Raw genomic sequence first — 14,053 nt, 5'->3', positions numbered from 1 at the left:
TTATCTGTTGTAGGCCGTCGCTGCACCCGCCACCGCTTAGGTGGTGGACGACGGCTGTTGCGGCGCGTGTCTTTCTCTCTCTTTTTTTTTTCTTTCTTTTCTATCTTCTGCTGTTGCTGTTGTTGTGGCTGTAGGAAGAAGAAAAAGAAAATGCATTGGCCTGCTAATGGCTGTGTAGCTGAACCACTTCCGCTGCCTCGTGAGGACAGGAGAGAAAATAGAAAAGAAAGAAAAAAGAGGGAGAGAAAGACGCGCGCCGCACATGCCGTCCGCACGAGGCGGCGGAGGTGGCTCAGCTACAGAGCCAGTAGCTGGTCCGTGTTTTTTTTTCTTTTTTTATTTATTGTCTGGTCTTAGCACGAGAACAAAATCAGCAAAACTCACTGAAATGATATTTACATACGCTATTTACATATGACACACTAAAATTCACGCATACACAACAAAGGCTCTAGCCTTGAGAGCCACTCGGGAGGGTCTGCTGCAGCTTTCTGGATTGCCAAAAACCTGTACATGCTTGCCGAAAATAAATTCTGGCAGGCCCTGCATCTTAATCGCAATGGTAACCCGCCATGCTTGAGCGCCATATACAGTGGAGGTCCATGAGCATAATTAAATCAAAAGGTACCCCATCCTCACTTTCTACGCATAAGTACCGAATACCATGCGGGTCTAGCGTAAATTTTTTCCTTAGCGTTCTGTGCAAAACCTCGCAAAAATATACTCCTTCCCAACAGTGTAAAAAAACATGGTCTATGGTTTCTGGCTTCCTGCATATTAATAGGTGTCATCCCCAGGGTATGAATAGTCGCTTTTTCTCTGAAAATGTTTTCACCAGCAATGTCCCGGTGGCGTATTTGGGTTTGCTCGGTACGGTGGCTCCGCAAGGGACAAAACGACATAAGAGACGAAGAAAGCGGGCTGTTCCGACTAGCATCTACCGCCCCCAGGAGCCAAGCAGCCTAGCGATTAGCGGCGCATGCTTTTTCATTGGGCGTCTCGTTGGACGCAGCACTAGCTTGAGAGAGCCTATAATACAATTACTACTACTACTACTACTACTACTACTACTACTACTAAATAATAATAATACACAGTATTATTTTCTGCTAATTAATATTAATAATATTATTATTATCATTAGTAGTAGTAGTAATATAGAGGAAGACTCGTTTCACGAAGTTGGCACTAAATTGTCTAGTTAGCGGCCGAATGAACTGGCTAAATATTATCTTCACAGTTTTAATTATTAATAATAATAATGATTGGTTCACAGGAAGGGAAAGGCGCAGTATCTGTCACACGTGTCTGTGAACACCAAGGGAAGAAGGTGTCCACAGACACGCGTGTGACAGATACTGCGCCTTTCCCTTCCTGTGAACCAATTAATATTATTATCATTAATAATTAAAACTGGGAAGATATTTAGCCAGTTAATTTGGCCGTTACCTACAGACAATTCAGTGCCAACTTAGTGAAACGAGTCTTCCTCTGTACTACTACTACTACTGCTACTACTACTACTATTATTATTATTATTATTATTATTATTATTATTATTATTACCACTACTACTACTACTACTACTACTACTACTACTACTACTACTACTACTACTAATAATAATAATAATAATAGTAGTAGTAGTAGTAGTAGTAGTAGTAGTAGTAGTAGTAGTAGTAGTAGTAGTAGTAGTAACAGTAGTAGCAGTAGTATAGGCTTTCTCAAGCTAGTGCCGCGTCCAACATGACGCCCATTGAAAAAGCATGCGCCGCTAATCGCTAGGCTGCTCGGCTCCTGGGGGCGGTAGATGCTAGTCGGAACAGCCCGCTTTCTTCGTCTCTTCTGTCGTTTTGTCCCTTGCGGAGCCACCGTACCGAGCAAACCCAAATACGCGTCCCGGTGTGCAATGTAGCACACAATTTAAAAAAGAAGGTTTTTGCTTCTGGCGTCACCTGCATTCTTTTACCCTTATTAAAACATCTGCACCTGGGCCTCCATCGTACAAGGCCCTGTACAAAGCCACAGGGAACCTAATGTCACACAATGCACGATACAATTTCTTTCGTTTTACACCGTATTCTTTTCTTAATTCCTACAGCCACAACAACAACCACGCTGAAATGACTCCTGTGACCCAAGACCGATCTTTTTCTTGAATAATTTCTCTTCGTTGCTGCTTCCCCTTTTATAGAGCTTGGGCAAGCGAAAAGATAATAGAAGTAAAAAACAAATACACTCAAAAGTTTGGTTTGGTTTGGTTTGAGGGGTTTAACGTCCCAAAGCAACTCGGGCTATGAGAGATGCCGTAGTGGCGGATTCCAGAAATTTCGATCACCTGGGGTTCTTTAACGTGCACTCGCATCGCGCAGCACACGAGCGCCTTGCTGTTTTCCTCCACCGAAAAGCGGCCGCCGAGGCTGGGATTCGATCACGCTTCCTAAAATTGGAAATTGAATACAGGTGGGCAAAAAGCTCTACACTCTTTCTCCCTATCCGTATTCAATTTTTTACTTTTATTGCCTTTCCGTTCGGCCAAGCCCTATAAAAGAAGAAGCAACGAAGAAACATTACGTACTCTTGAAAAAGATCGGTCCCCGATCGAAACACCGAGTCCAATCAATATATTTCTTTGAATGCAGCGTACACATCGCTGTATATATATATATATATATATATATATATATATATATATATATATATATATATATATATATATATATCCGTGTCTATAAACCATTTACATTTCGCCTCCATCCATATCATCGCACTGAACACGGACGCATCTGCGTTTCACAGGAAGCCTATTCGGCGCGCACGAACTTTCTGTGTTGCGACTGTAGGAAGAAGGAAAAGGAAATGAACGGGCCTGCTACTGGCTCTGTAGCCGAGCCACCTCCACTGCCTCGTGCTGACAGAGGAGAAAATAGAGAAGAAAGAACAAATATCGAAAGCAATGCAGAATTTGCAGTGGAGAGATGCGAAAGCCTATGCGTCCTTCCTACACACGGTACATAGCGTGCCACTCCTCGAACACAACCAGAGTTTCGTTGAACGCATCAAAGTTCACCGGCGTTCTATAATTGGTTTACAGGAAAGGAAAAGCGCAGTATCTGTCACTCGTATCCTGAAGGCCCGTCTAGACATCGTAAAATAAATTGGCTGTGGCTTAGCTGCGCTATGCCAGGATATACGTAGCGAAAGCTAAGGTATAGCTTGGTTAGCCTTGGTTGAAATTGATTGCAAGGGCAGGTTAGTGTGGTTGCCTGGATAAACCTATTCGGCTCGTTGCCTTCGCCTGTTTTCATTCCAACACATAAGCATGGCATGTTTATCTTTCCGACTCGCTTTCCGAGCGCAGTTGTCCTCTACCGATTGGCGCCTCAAACGATTGGCGCAGTTGAGGTGTACACATGAAAAAGCGGGGCAGATACTGCGCCTTGCCTTTCCTGTAAACAAATTATTATTAATATTAACATTATTAAGTCACATGACTAGTGAGGCGGTTGCTGTGAGTGCCGGCTCAGTGCTCCTTCCTTTGCCTGCCGAATTTGTTTGGCTTTAGCCAAAATACTTTAGATGCTGGCGACGTATCAGCTGCATGCTAGTCCTGTGTCTTTGATTTTCTTTATAGGAAGGGAAAGGCGCGGTAACTGTCTCACTTGTTTGCTGTGGACACCGCAACCGCGCCGTAAGGGAAGGGAGGAAGGTGGGAGTGAAAGAGGAAATAGAGAAAGAGGAGCCGTAGTGGAGGGCTACGGAGTCATTTCGACCACCTGGGGATCTTTAACGTGCGCTGACATCGCACAGCACACGGACGACTTTTCGTTTCGCCTCCATCGAAACGCAGCCGCCGAGGTCGGGTTCGAACCGGGGTACTCCGGCACAGTAGTCGGGCGTGTGTCAACGAGTTGTTGTGGTTGTTGTGGCTGTAGGAAGGAAAAGAAAATGCACGGGCCTGCTATTGGCTCCTCCACTGCCTCGTGCGGACAGAAGAGAAAATAAAGAAAGAAAGAAGAAGGAGAGAAAGACGGACGCCGCAACAACGGCCGTCGTCCACCACCACCGAAGCGGTGGCGGGTGCAATGACAGCCTACAACAGATAAAAATTCGGTGGCTGGCTAGCCCCCGCCGCGAGCGGCGTTGACTCACTGTCCCAACCCCGTAGGGCCATCGCCTGCGTCAACGAGCTTGGGTGGGGTCAGATGTTTTAAACGCCTCAGATGGCCCTTTCGTTTTAGCTATTACAGTTAACCATGTTCAAAATTGAAACAAATTCCTTACAATACTTTCTTCTGAGTCAAACATTTGATTCGAACAAAAACGTTAGTTAAAAGCAAGATGAGTAGGGGTAAGGCTACGTTTAAAATTGAGTGTTTTCTCGCTCTCTGTTTTCCCCTCTTTGCTGCTTACAGAGCCTGTTCGTCTATTGTTTCTTTAAAAAGTGCCCTTCAGACAATTATGAGTACTTAAACGTAGCCAAACTCAAAATGCTACTCTTTTGTATTTTTTATGCCATGTGAATGTCGAATAAAACGTGTTTTTGAAAATGTTAGGAAGCGGACGTGACCTTAGTACATCAGCAGCAGGAAATCGCATTCCGCCGAACGAGCCGTAATTGGCACAGGGATGACAACTAGAAACAAATTAGACAAAAATATATAACCGCTTCTAAGGGCCTCATCTAAGATAAAGAGGGCCTATTGCAGAACTTTGTTCGCCGGTATGCAATCTGCTAATCGCTACATATTCAATTGTGTGGTTATGAATACCCCTAACCCCATAGGTTATTAAGCTGTACAGACGTGCTTCTGTCACTTATGAGTAGGGCGTGTTACTCGACCAAGACTTCTGAGAATTGCAATTCCAATCGCACCTTCTCATATCAAATAAAAAGCCCGAGTTGGCAGCGTCTGCCGCGTGACGTAGCCTCGTGACGTCACACACGCCGCTTGGCGCTTTAATGATGCTGCTGATCCAGCGGAACGTAAGGTTATATAAGTAAAACATGATTGACACCAACATGCCCATGATTCATTCGATCATTTACACCATAGTAGGCAAATTCTAAACCGACTGTTCTGTCCCAGATCTGCACGAGCCGAAGGTACCCCCAATATGTCTACAACTCAGCGGTGGATGCAGTTCTGGCTTTCCACGGCACGGACATCCAGATGTTCGCCTACGACGATGAAGTGGCTCTCTGTAAGAAGGTGAGGCGGAGAGAAGTTTAGCTTTGTTGAACACGCTTGAAATACAAGTAGCTGCTGCGAAACACTTGCATTTATGTTCAAGATGAAATTGTATGCATGTTTATAGATGCAGTGTGAATGAATATGCTTGCTATCAGTGGTTCGATTTATTGTTTTAGTCATATTGCTTTCTTCATACAAGAAAAATAACATCACGTGATCCAACCTTAGCACGGAATGGAGGACATAGAGGAGGTCTAGTACACGTTCGGTGCTTTAAGGAAATGAAAATCATGCCTCTTTCGTTCGTGAATAAAGAGAGATGGTGAAACGAATTGTTCAGGTATATTTTTTTGTAGCATGGGCAGATGCTTGCGAAAGGTTCTTAAACATTTATCCATAACTCTAGAGCAGTCTGTCTACTACATAGTGTGAAATTGCACAAGACAAAACGAAACAAAAAGCACAATAAAGAGTAAAATATTTTATTCGTAAAAGTAATAAAATGTAATGAAGACAAATTATAGAAGCCTCGATCTGCGATTCAAAATTATTATCAAATTACTAAAATTATTATTTGAACAAACTAATTTTGAAATCGTGTAAAGTAAGGTCACGGTCAGAGCGTATTTATCTGTAGTTCTAGTGCGAAATAGCGATTTCCTTCTAATGCAAAGTCGAATTATTAAAGGTGAAGATATTTTCAGACCAAGTTTCGCCTTCCACATACATGAACCTTCAATTCCAGTACCTGATATAACTAGCGATATATCATTTAGCTTTCTAAATTATCCATGTATATATGACCCCGAAATGCTGAGCTCTTTCTGATTTACTTTATTATCATTTTTTAGCAAACGGTCAGATCCACCCTTCGAACAATTATTCTTAAAAATCAAACATCCTTGAGATTCTACGTAAGAAGCAATGAACATCTTTAAAGCCTAACCAGAAAACTTAACTATTATATGCCACTGAGTCATTATGCAATAAAGACGCATGAAACTTATATTTGCATGGCGACCAACCAACAAATGCAGTGAAAATAGGGGCACTTGATACGAAGCACGCCAGAAAAGAGTCAACAGCCAAATACGCAGAGAAAAGCTCAAGAGATCATTTTTGGTTACGAATGTGAAGTAGTAATTATATGTGGCAGCACATGGTTAGGGTGTAGACAAAATACCCTCATACCTGCAGTAGAATCTCAGCCCACGACCTTTAAATTTAGCTTTAAATGCTCTACCACTGAGCTACGACAGTGTCTGCTTACATTCTTTGCTATTTATTCTCGAGTGTGTTTGCCACCGCCACCCTCCGCCATTGCGGCGGACGTGGAACGTTCTGTGGCATCTTGAGCTGCAAGTGGAACTTGTCAATGGGTTGTGTGAGTTATTGTTGGGCTCCATTCCCACATATATAAGGTTACATGCTTAAAGTGACCAGCTGTGTTGCTCAAGTACTGAATATGTTTGCGTAAAACACGTGCGCTCTAAACATACATATCACGGCCAGCAGCAATGGCGTCACTATGAACATATTGATGCAAAGCAAGCTACTCATTGATTTTTTTTCTTCTGCACCCTTTCACGATAACTACGAAACGATCACAAGGTGAAGCAGCATATTCAGTTATATACGGTTCATATACAGAAAGCTCCGCCGTGGTGGTGCAGTGGCTCGGGCGCTCGTCTATTGTGCTAAAAAATGTGGGATCAAATCCCGGCTGCAGCGGCCGCAGCGGCGGTGGAGGCGCAAAGTCAGGATCCCGTGTGCTGTGCGATGTCAGTGCACCTTAAAGCACCCACGTCGGCCAAATTTCCGTAGCCCTCTAAAACGCCATCTCTCATAGTCCAATCAACCAATATACAGAAAAAGAGTTGAAATCTCGTATTTGACTCATTTGCGCACAATGCGGATGCGTTTTATAACGAATAAAAGCCGTTTCTAGTTGCATGCATTTAGTAAAAAATTAATACTCATGCCTTGATATTTCTGTGCGCAGGAGTCTTAAAGCCCTTATTTATCGGTAAATAGGTCAAGATATTGCTCCAATTCATGCTGCTAGTGGGCATTTGTCACTTCTTCATTCCATAAACAGCCCTCAATGAACAATCGCGTGTAGCGTCAGCCAGATTCGGAGAACTGACCTTTTAGAGCGCCCTACGAGGGGTAGGTAGAAAGAGAGGAAGAAGATGGTTACACGGTATGACAGAGCACTGAACAGAAAGCACTGAAAGAGAAGGGGGGAGGGGGGGGGGTTCTCAGTTCGCAGGACGACCAATGTTTTGAAAAGTGGACTTGTCTTCGTATTAAGCTTAAGACGAAGACAAGTTCTATTGTCGAAACGTTGGCTTGACCTGCAAACTGAGCCTTCCCCCTCTACCCGTATCTGCCCGCTCATTCATTATGAGCGGGCAGATACGTTCGAGAAAAGTATATTGGAAATTTAACATGTATCCTAGTTATACATGATTCCTACCAGCAGCCTCCTCATTTAGATTCATACAATGAAGCATGTATTGACCAATACCGTGTTTACAAACAAAGGGGGCGCTCGTGGAGCCGCAGCCGACTGGGGATGAAACGTAGGGTTAGCGCCCGTAGGAATACATGGAACCGAAAGATGTCAAAGAAGTTTTCTGAATTCACGGGGTACCTTTGATGTCGTTATTCGGTCCAGAGTAACTACGAACATTCTAGAACAGATCGTGAAAGTATGAAACCTCATCACAGAGGCGAACTATTTTTAACATACAGCGAAACGCCTGGGGGTGCGTGTTGGGAGGTCGACCCTTAGGAACACATGTGAGCACAACTTGCCGCAACATTTTTCTCCTTTCGCAGAGCACCAGAAGCGGTGGCCGGTCGTTAAACGTTGACCAGCGCTTTGAAGAAGTGTATAACAAAGTATGATGCGCCATTGCGGAGGCAGTCTATTTTTAAAATTCCCGAATAATCTATGTTGTGAATCCGCACACAACCATAAGGCACATGTAGCGAATCGCGCAGTTTTGTTTAGTGTGACATGCTTCCGCAAGGGTTAAATTACCTTGTAAATCCTGTCTGTAAAGTGAGGCATCCTAGACAAAATTACATTTAGAAAGCAGTTTTCAAACGCCATACGACAATATGGACCGAACGAGAATCGCGCAATGCAGCAGACGGCAGCTGGCGATACCCAGAGCGGCCGCCTCCAGCTCCGGAACGTCTGCTAGCGACGGCGCCGGTGGTGAATGATCATCTGCAACTGTCTGCGGTCAGTTTATCATGCTGTCAGTTCAATTCAGTCGTTCAGTCGTGTCCGACTCTTCGTGACCCTATGGACCATGTCACGCCACGCTTTCCGGTCTCTCACTATCTTCCTAACATCACATAACTTCATCTGCAGTGCCTCGAGGAAGCCATCTAACCATCGCGTTCGCTGCCTACCCCTTCTCCGGTGACCCTCAACCTTTCCCAACATCAAATTTTTCTCCAGCGACTCCTCTCTTCTCATCAGATGACCAAAGTAGCTGAGCTTTAACTTTAGAATTTGACCCTCCAATGAGCAGTCAGGGTTTATGGTCGACAATATCGGCTGATGCTGTCAACAGTCCCGTAAAGCATCAGACTTGCAGTACTTGCAAGGGAATGTAGTGTGCGCTGCAGCAATGACGGACTACGTGAAGGCTTATCGAAATCAGATAAACAACGCTACAATGAAAAGCTGTACATTGACGGCGTTGTGCATCCGGGCCAATTTGCTATGCCTGAAACACATTGGGAAGTCCTCTGGACTGACGCGGGTTCTTTGCCACTATTGGGCATGGCAAACATTGTAGTGTATTTGATTTTTTCTCCGAGTCGCTTCACTCCAGAGACTGTCAGGCGCACAAGTCCCTAGAGACATACAATTATTTTGAATTATGTGGGTTCGCACAAGGTCATCAACGGGCATATTTGCTAGTTAACTATTTTTTTTTCGTTTATTTTCTTTTTCCTGCGGTATATTTATGGTTCTAATATATCGTTCGGCGCTCTCTGTGCGGTGCTCTCGTCTTTGTTTGTTTTTTTTTTCGTACGGCGCAGACCATGCAGCACGTGCACGGCCGTCGGAATATAAAGCCTCTCAAAATGTTTGCTTATGACTTGCTCATCACATGCATGTATCGCGACCCAAATAGATCAATCATTTCAATACTGACCGTCTCTACTCAGCCATAATAGATGTTTTCAGACCGGAATGACGTCGTGCCCACTATTTTGCATTTTATCATCTCAAGTTATAAAGTGAACCGTGTTTAGACGACATCATTACTGCCTTACATAGCTCATAAGCGTCGCCAGCATTCGCAATGTTTTTCTTTTTTTACCTTGAAACACAATGTTGGGACGGGGTACAAGATGTTCACAAACAAAAAATTGCATCTGGGCATACTTGCCTCCCAGACATGGGGGTTCGTCTTGAAACGCGCCGCGCATATTTTTTGATCAATATGCTTTACAGAAATGTCAGACGCGAAATAGTGTTGTATACATATATTCATGGTCTTAAAATAATGCACGAGCTCTTAACAAACTACTGCTTTCGTAGGCGCAGTCAGCTTCTTTGCGAACCGTTCTTTACATTTCGTATGGGGCGGGCTACCGGATGCATTTATAACTCAGATTCTAGACAACGAGGGGTTTAAAAGTAGTTTGCCTCCTTAATGACGCAGCATACTTTGTGACACACTCCTTCAAAGCGCTGGCCAACGTTTAACGACCTGCGACCACTTCTGGAGCTCTGTGAAACGAGAAAAATGTTGCGGTAATTTGTGTTTACATGTGCTTTTATGGGTCGCCCTCCCAACTCGCACCCCAATACTTTCGCGATGTTTTAAAAATTACTCGCCTCGGCAATACGATTTCATAATTCCATGATCTGTTCTAGAATGTCCATGGTTGCTCTGTGCCGAATAATGACATCATAGGTGCCCGTGAAATGAGAAAACTGCGTTGAAATCTCTCGGTTCCATGTATTCCTATGGACTGTAAGCCTAATTCCCCCCCCCCCCCCCCCCAGTCGGCCCAGCCTGGTGACAGAAGTGCCACCGCATCGTACCTACGTCACAGATTGGTGTTGTTCTTTACTACCCTGTCATTATCTGCTACCGTAGAGAGATTACGAAAATCTAGAGACTCACAATAAAGGATTCTAGAGGAATCCATAGGGCCTCAAATTTATTAACGAATTTGATCCTGTAATGACGAGTGCTGTTTTCTGGAAGCCATGCTTTTTTCTGGTTATATGCGAGTTAGCATTGAGGTGACCTATATTGCTTGCAAATCTATCTTCAAGAATTATACATACAATGTATGAGGCGAAAAAGAATGGCTGTTGAAGAACAACATCAAAGAGAGGGCCATCGGAATCAGAACAACGTAGGCACCCTGTCGATTGCTATGACAGCAACCGGCGAGCGAAGAACACCAGAATAAGAACCCAAAGGCTGTTTCATACTGCGCAAACATATAAAATCCAGTTTGAATGACCAAGGGGAAACGGCTCTATAATGGGTATGCAAGGAGAAGAAATTATGTGACCGCTACGCTTTCCTTCATACCTATGTCAGTGTAAGATTAAGCCTAATTGTACGACACTGAATACATTTTCGTGACCTTTCGCACCAGGCATGAAGCCAAGAAGGATATTCTCGTCTGGGCATATTTCCTGTGTATTAGTATTCGCTTATAGATTGCTGTGTAGTGCGCATGGACCCCGTATTCGTCTTTGTGTCTTTTGTCTGGTTTTGCTTTTGTTTTCAAGTGCTGATTATGAATTTCAGTTACTCTACGACTCAGCTTCTTATATATACGTTCTTACCTCTCTTATATTTTGATCTCCAGCAATTACTCACATAGAGAATAAAATCAAGGGTCCTCTCTTGTTAGATGTCAACGACATTTTCCCTTTTTTTTGGTTACTGGGGAGCTTATCAAACGTCTGTTTTAGTATGTACTCTTTTGTCACGGTTTAGATCAATCTCAATATGCCATTCGTTAATTTTTATGGGAATTTTGGAACATTTCATGTTTTTCATTTATGAATATATTACTGGCGTATAAAGAAACCCGTTGGCGAATATTACTATTTTGCCGAACTTTTTCTTGACTGCATAATGAAATAATTGAACAAATATTTTACTTCGGCCACGGATTTCAGAAAGTACTTAAGATTTTATCTGAAAAATGAAAGGAGCTATCATCGCATCAGCTGGATTTGCAGTTACAAGCAAACATAAGTTGTTTTTTTTCGCAAATATGCCCAAAAGAATTGTTCATAACGACAACAAAACGTGGTAAGAAATAAGGCTTTGTTCGCGCTTGCTTTACCATGTTGGCAAAAATAATGCACTGCATAATAGCAGCCTGGGAAGCAATAAAGCTTTGCTAACGTTTTAACTGGAGCCCAGTTCAGAGCTTTTTTGTTTTCTTCGGCAGCTCTGCACAATAAAAGGTCAACACCCGACTTTGCGTTTTGGCATCGCCGTGTACGACGTGGATTACGAGGATTTCTCGAACAGCTGCTCGTTGATCAACAAGTACGAAGCCTTCTCTCGGCTTCATGCTGTCCGGATCATTCTGAACTATTTCAGGACGAAGTTCAACACTGCTTCAGATGTGCTGGACTGTGCGGTCCAAATCACGTGACTTACACGTGTATACTGCGAAAGCTCTGCATTGAACTATATTAAAAACGTACTTGTGTGGTGTGGTCAAACTTTTTCAGTACTATAGCAATTATATACATAACACGTTGCCTTTCATTGGTTTTGTAGCAATACTTAGCAGCATCTTTCTAGCGAGGCAAAGCACTTAAAGAGAGCGGCTACCAATTTTTTCGCAAAGGCAAGCATGAATAAAAAAATAGCTGGAAATTAGCCTTAGTTAGATCGGTAGGTTGCGTAAGCAAAGTCGACGTAACTTTTGTATCTGTTTCTGTTTCTTTTTTTTTCTTTTTCTCAGAAGGTCAAAGGTCAAACGTGGCTTCTGGTCGGGTTTCTCTTTTGTTGTTCTTGTCGCACCTTTTCCGCCGCATTGCGTTGTGGATTTAAAGGTCGCTGCACTCGCTGTTCTGGGGTTTGCATCGCTTGTTTAGCTCTCTCAGGTGCATCTTTCCTACGTGCCCCCGTTTCACCGCGATCGATGTCGGTAGGATGAGTAGATTCAGCATGTAGGCAAGCATAACGAGCGGTTGCACTGAGCTTTGTTGCCTTATCCATGACTTATCACTACAGACTCACTGCAACTCTCAGTGTGTATATATTTATATATACAGGGTGTTCAAAATTAGACTTTACTGATTTTTAAACAAAAAGCAAAGTGCCGTACACTAAAGCCGTTTTTGTACATTAGTAATGCGGCCAGGCGGACACAAATTGAGGCATTGTCTCCGTAAACTCAGTAATTAACTAAAATTTAGTAATTAACTTTTGATTCGCTGAAGTTAGCGTATATGTTTATATTGAGAACTTGGAGGCCAATGCATTTTAAGGCTATTCCATTTTGTAGTTTTGGTAACGCGCCTGTGGGTCAGAGAAATAACTCAAGCTACCGACATTCTAGTAGAAATTAAGAAGAAGAAATGGACATGGGCAGGACATGTAGTGCGAAGAGAGGATAACCGATGGTCGCTGAGGGTAACAAACTGGATTCCAAGGGAAGGAAAGCGTAGCAGGGGGTGGCAGAAAGTTAGGTGGGCGGATGAGATTAAGAAGTTCGCAGGGGTCAAGTGGATGCAACTAGCACAGAACCGGGTTAAGTGGAGAAATATGGGAGAGGCCTTCGCCCTGCAGTGGGTATGATCAGACTGATGATGATGATGAAAATTTCGTCCCAGTTCGTCTAATTACGCATGCGAGACAGCGGCTTTCAGCGTGAAGCACCTCCCACGTGTGACGTAGTTGTTGCGTATTACACTCAGCCTTGCACATCTGCCTGTCCATGTGGCTTGCACTAGTGCTGCTATCGGGAATAAAAACTGCATATCATGACCCATTTTATCTTATCCATGTTTATACGGTGGCACCAAGCCTAGTTGAAAGTTATCGCTCGCTCTAGTCTGCTAGCACAGTGAATCATCCCTTTCGCGCGCCAAGAAAGGTACGCTGGCCGAGAACAAAAAGTAATCCGCGTCGCCGCTCGCTACACACTCTTGCAAGGCAGTGCCATACGCAACAGCTGCGTCACACGTGGGAGTGCTTCAGGCTGAGAGCCGCCGTCTCGCATGCGTAATTAGGCGAACTGGGACAAAAGTTTAGACGTGCGCATCTCAGGACACAGCCGCGTTACTAAAATTCTACAAAATGGATTAGCCCTAAAAAGCATTTGCCTCCAAGTTCTCAATATAAACATATACGCTAACTTCATCCAATAAATAGTTAATTACTAAATTTTAGTTAATTAATGAGTTTACGGAGACAATTAATATCCCAATTTATGTCCGCCTGGCCGCATTACCAATGTACAAAAACTGCGTGAGCGTACGGCATTTTGCTTTTATTTTAAACAATCAGTAAAATCTAACTTTGAACACGCAGTGTATATATATATATATATATATATATATATATATATATATATATATATATATATATATATATATATATATATATATGAGTGAAGGAAGACGAAGTTGCAAGGCGTCGAAGAAGTGTTGCTTGCGCTTTTGCGTCTGTGCAGCGTGCTGCCGTTGTGTCTGGGCTAACCCTCTGCTATCCTTTGTATCAAGAATCACCGTATACGTGACATTTTAGTGGAAGGGCTGGGTGTAACGATCACCTATGTCAGGGTCTCCATCTGAAAGACGTTGCGCCAGCCCTGTGCAATTGGGCACA

At 43.4% G+C, this 14,053-nt stretch overlaps 1 protein-coding gene across 1 annotated transcript in view; it reads left to right on the top strand.

Annotated features, from left to right (window-relative positions):
- Positions 1–11,931, top strand: part of LOC146180502 (uncharacterized) — a 31,607-nt gene extending 19,676 nt beyond the window's left edge. The window contains exons 2-3 of the mRNA XM_084577798.1: positions 5,091–5,213; positions 11,658–11,931. Coding sequence (XP_084433924.1) covers positions 5,091–5,213; positions 11,658–11,867 — 333 coding nt within the window. The 3' untranslated portion in view covers positions 11,868–11,931. The remainder of the gene's footprint in view (positions 1–5,090; positions 5,214–11,657) is intronic.
- Positions 11,932–14,053: the final 2,122 nt, after the last annotated feature.

The sequence above is a fragment of the Amblyomma maculatum genome, chromosome 8, assembly GCF_055883805.1.
Source record: "Amblyomma maculatum isolate TAMU_Amacu chromosome 8, ASM5588380v1, whole genome shotgun sequence".
Taxonomy (NCBI): Eukaryota; Metazoa; Arthropoda; class Arachnida; order Ixodida; family Ixodidae; genus Amblyomma; species Amblyomma maculatum.
Note: the sequence above shows the minus strand (reverse complement) of the source record. Positions and strands in the feature narration are given on the sequence as shown.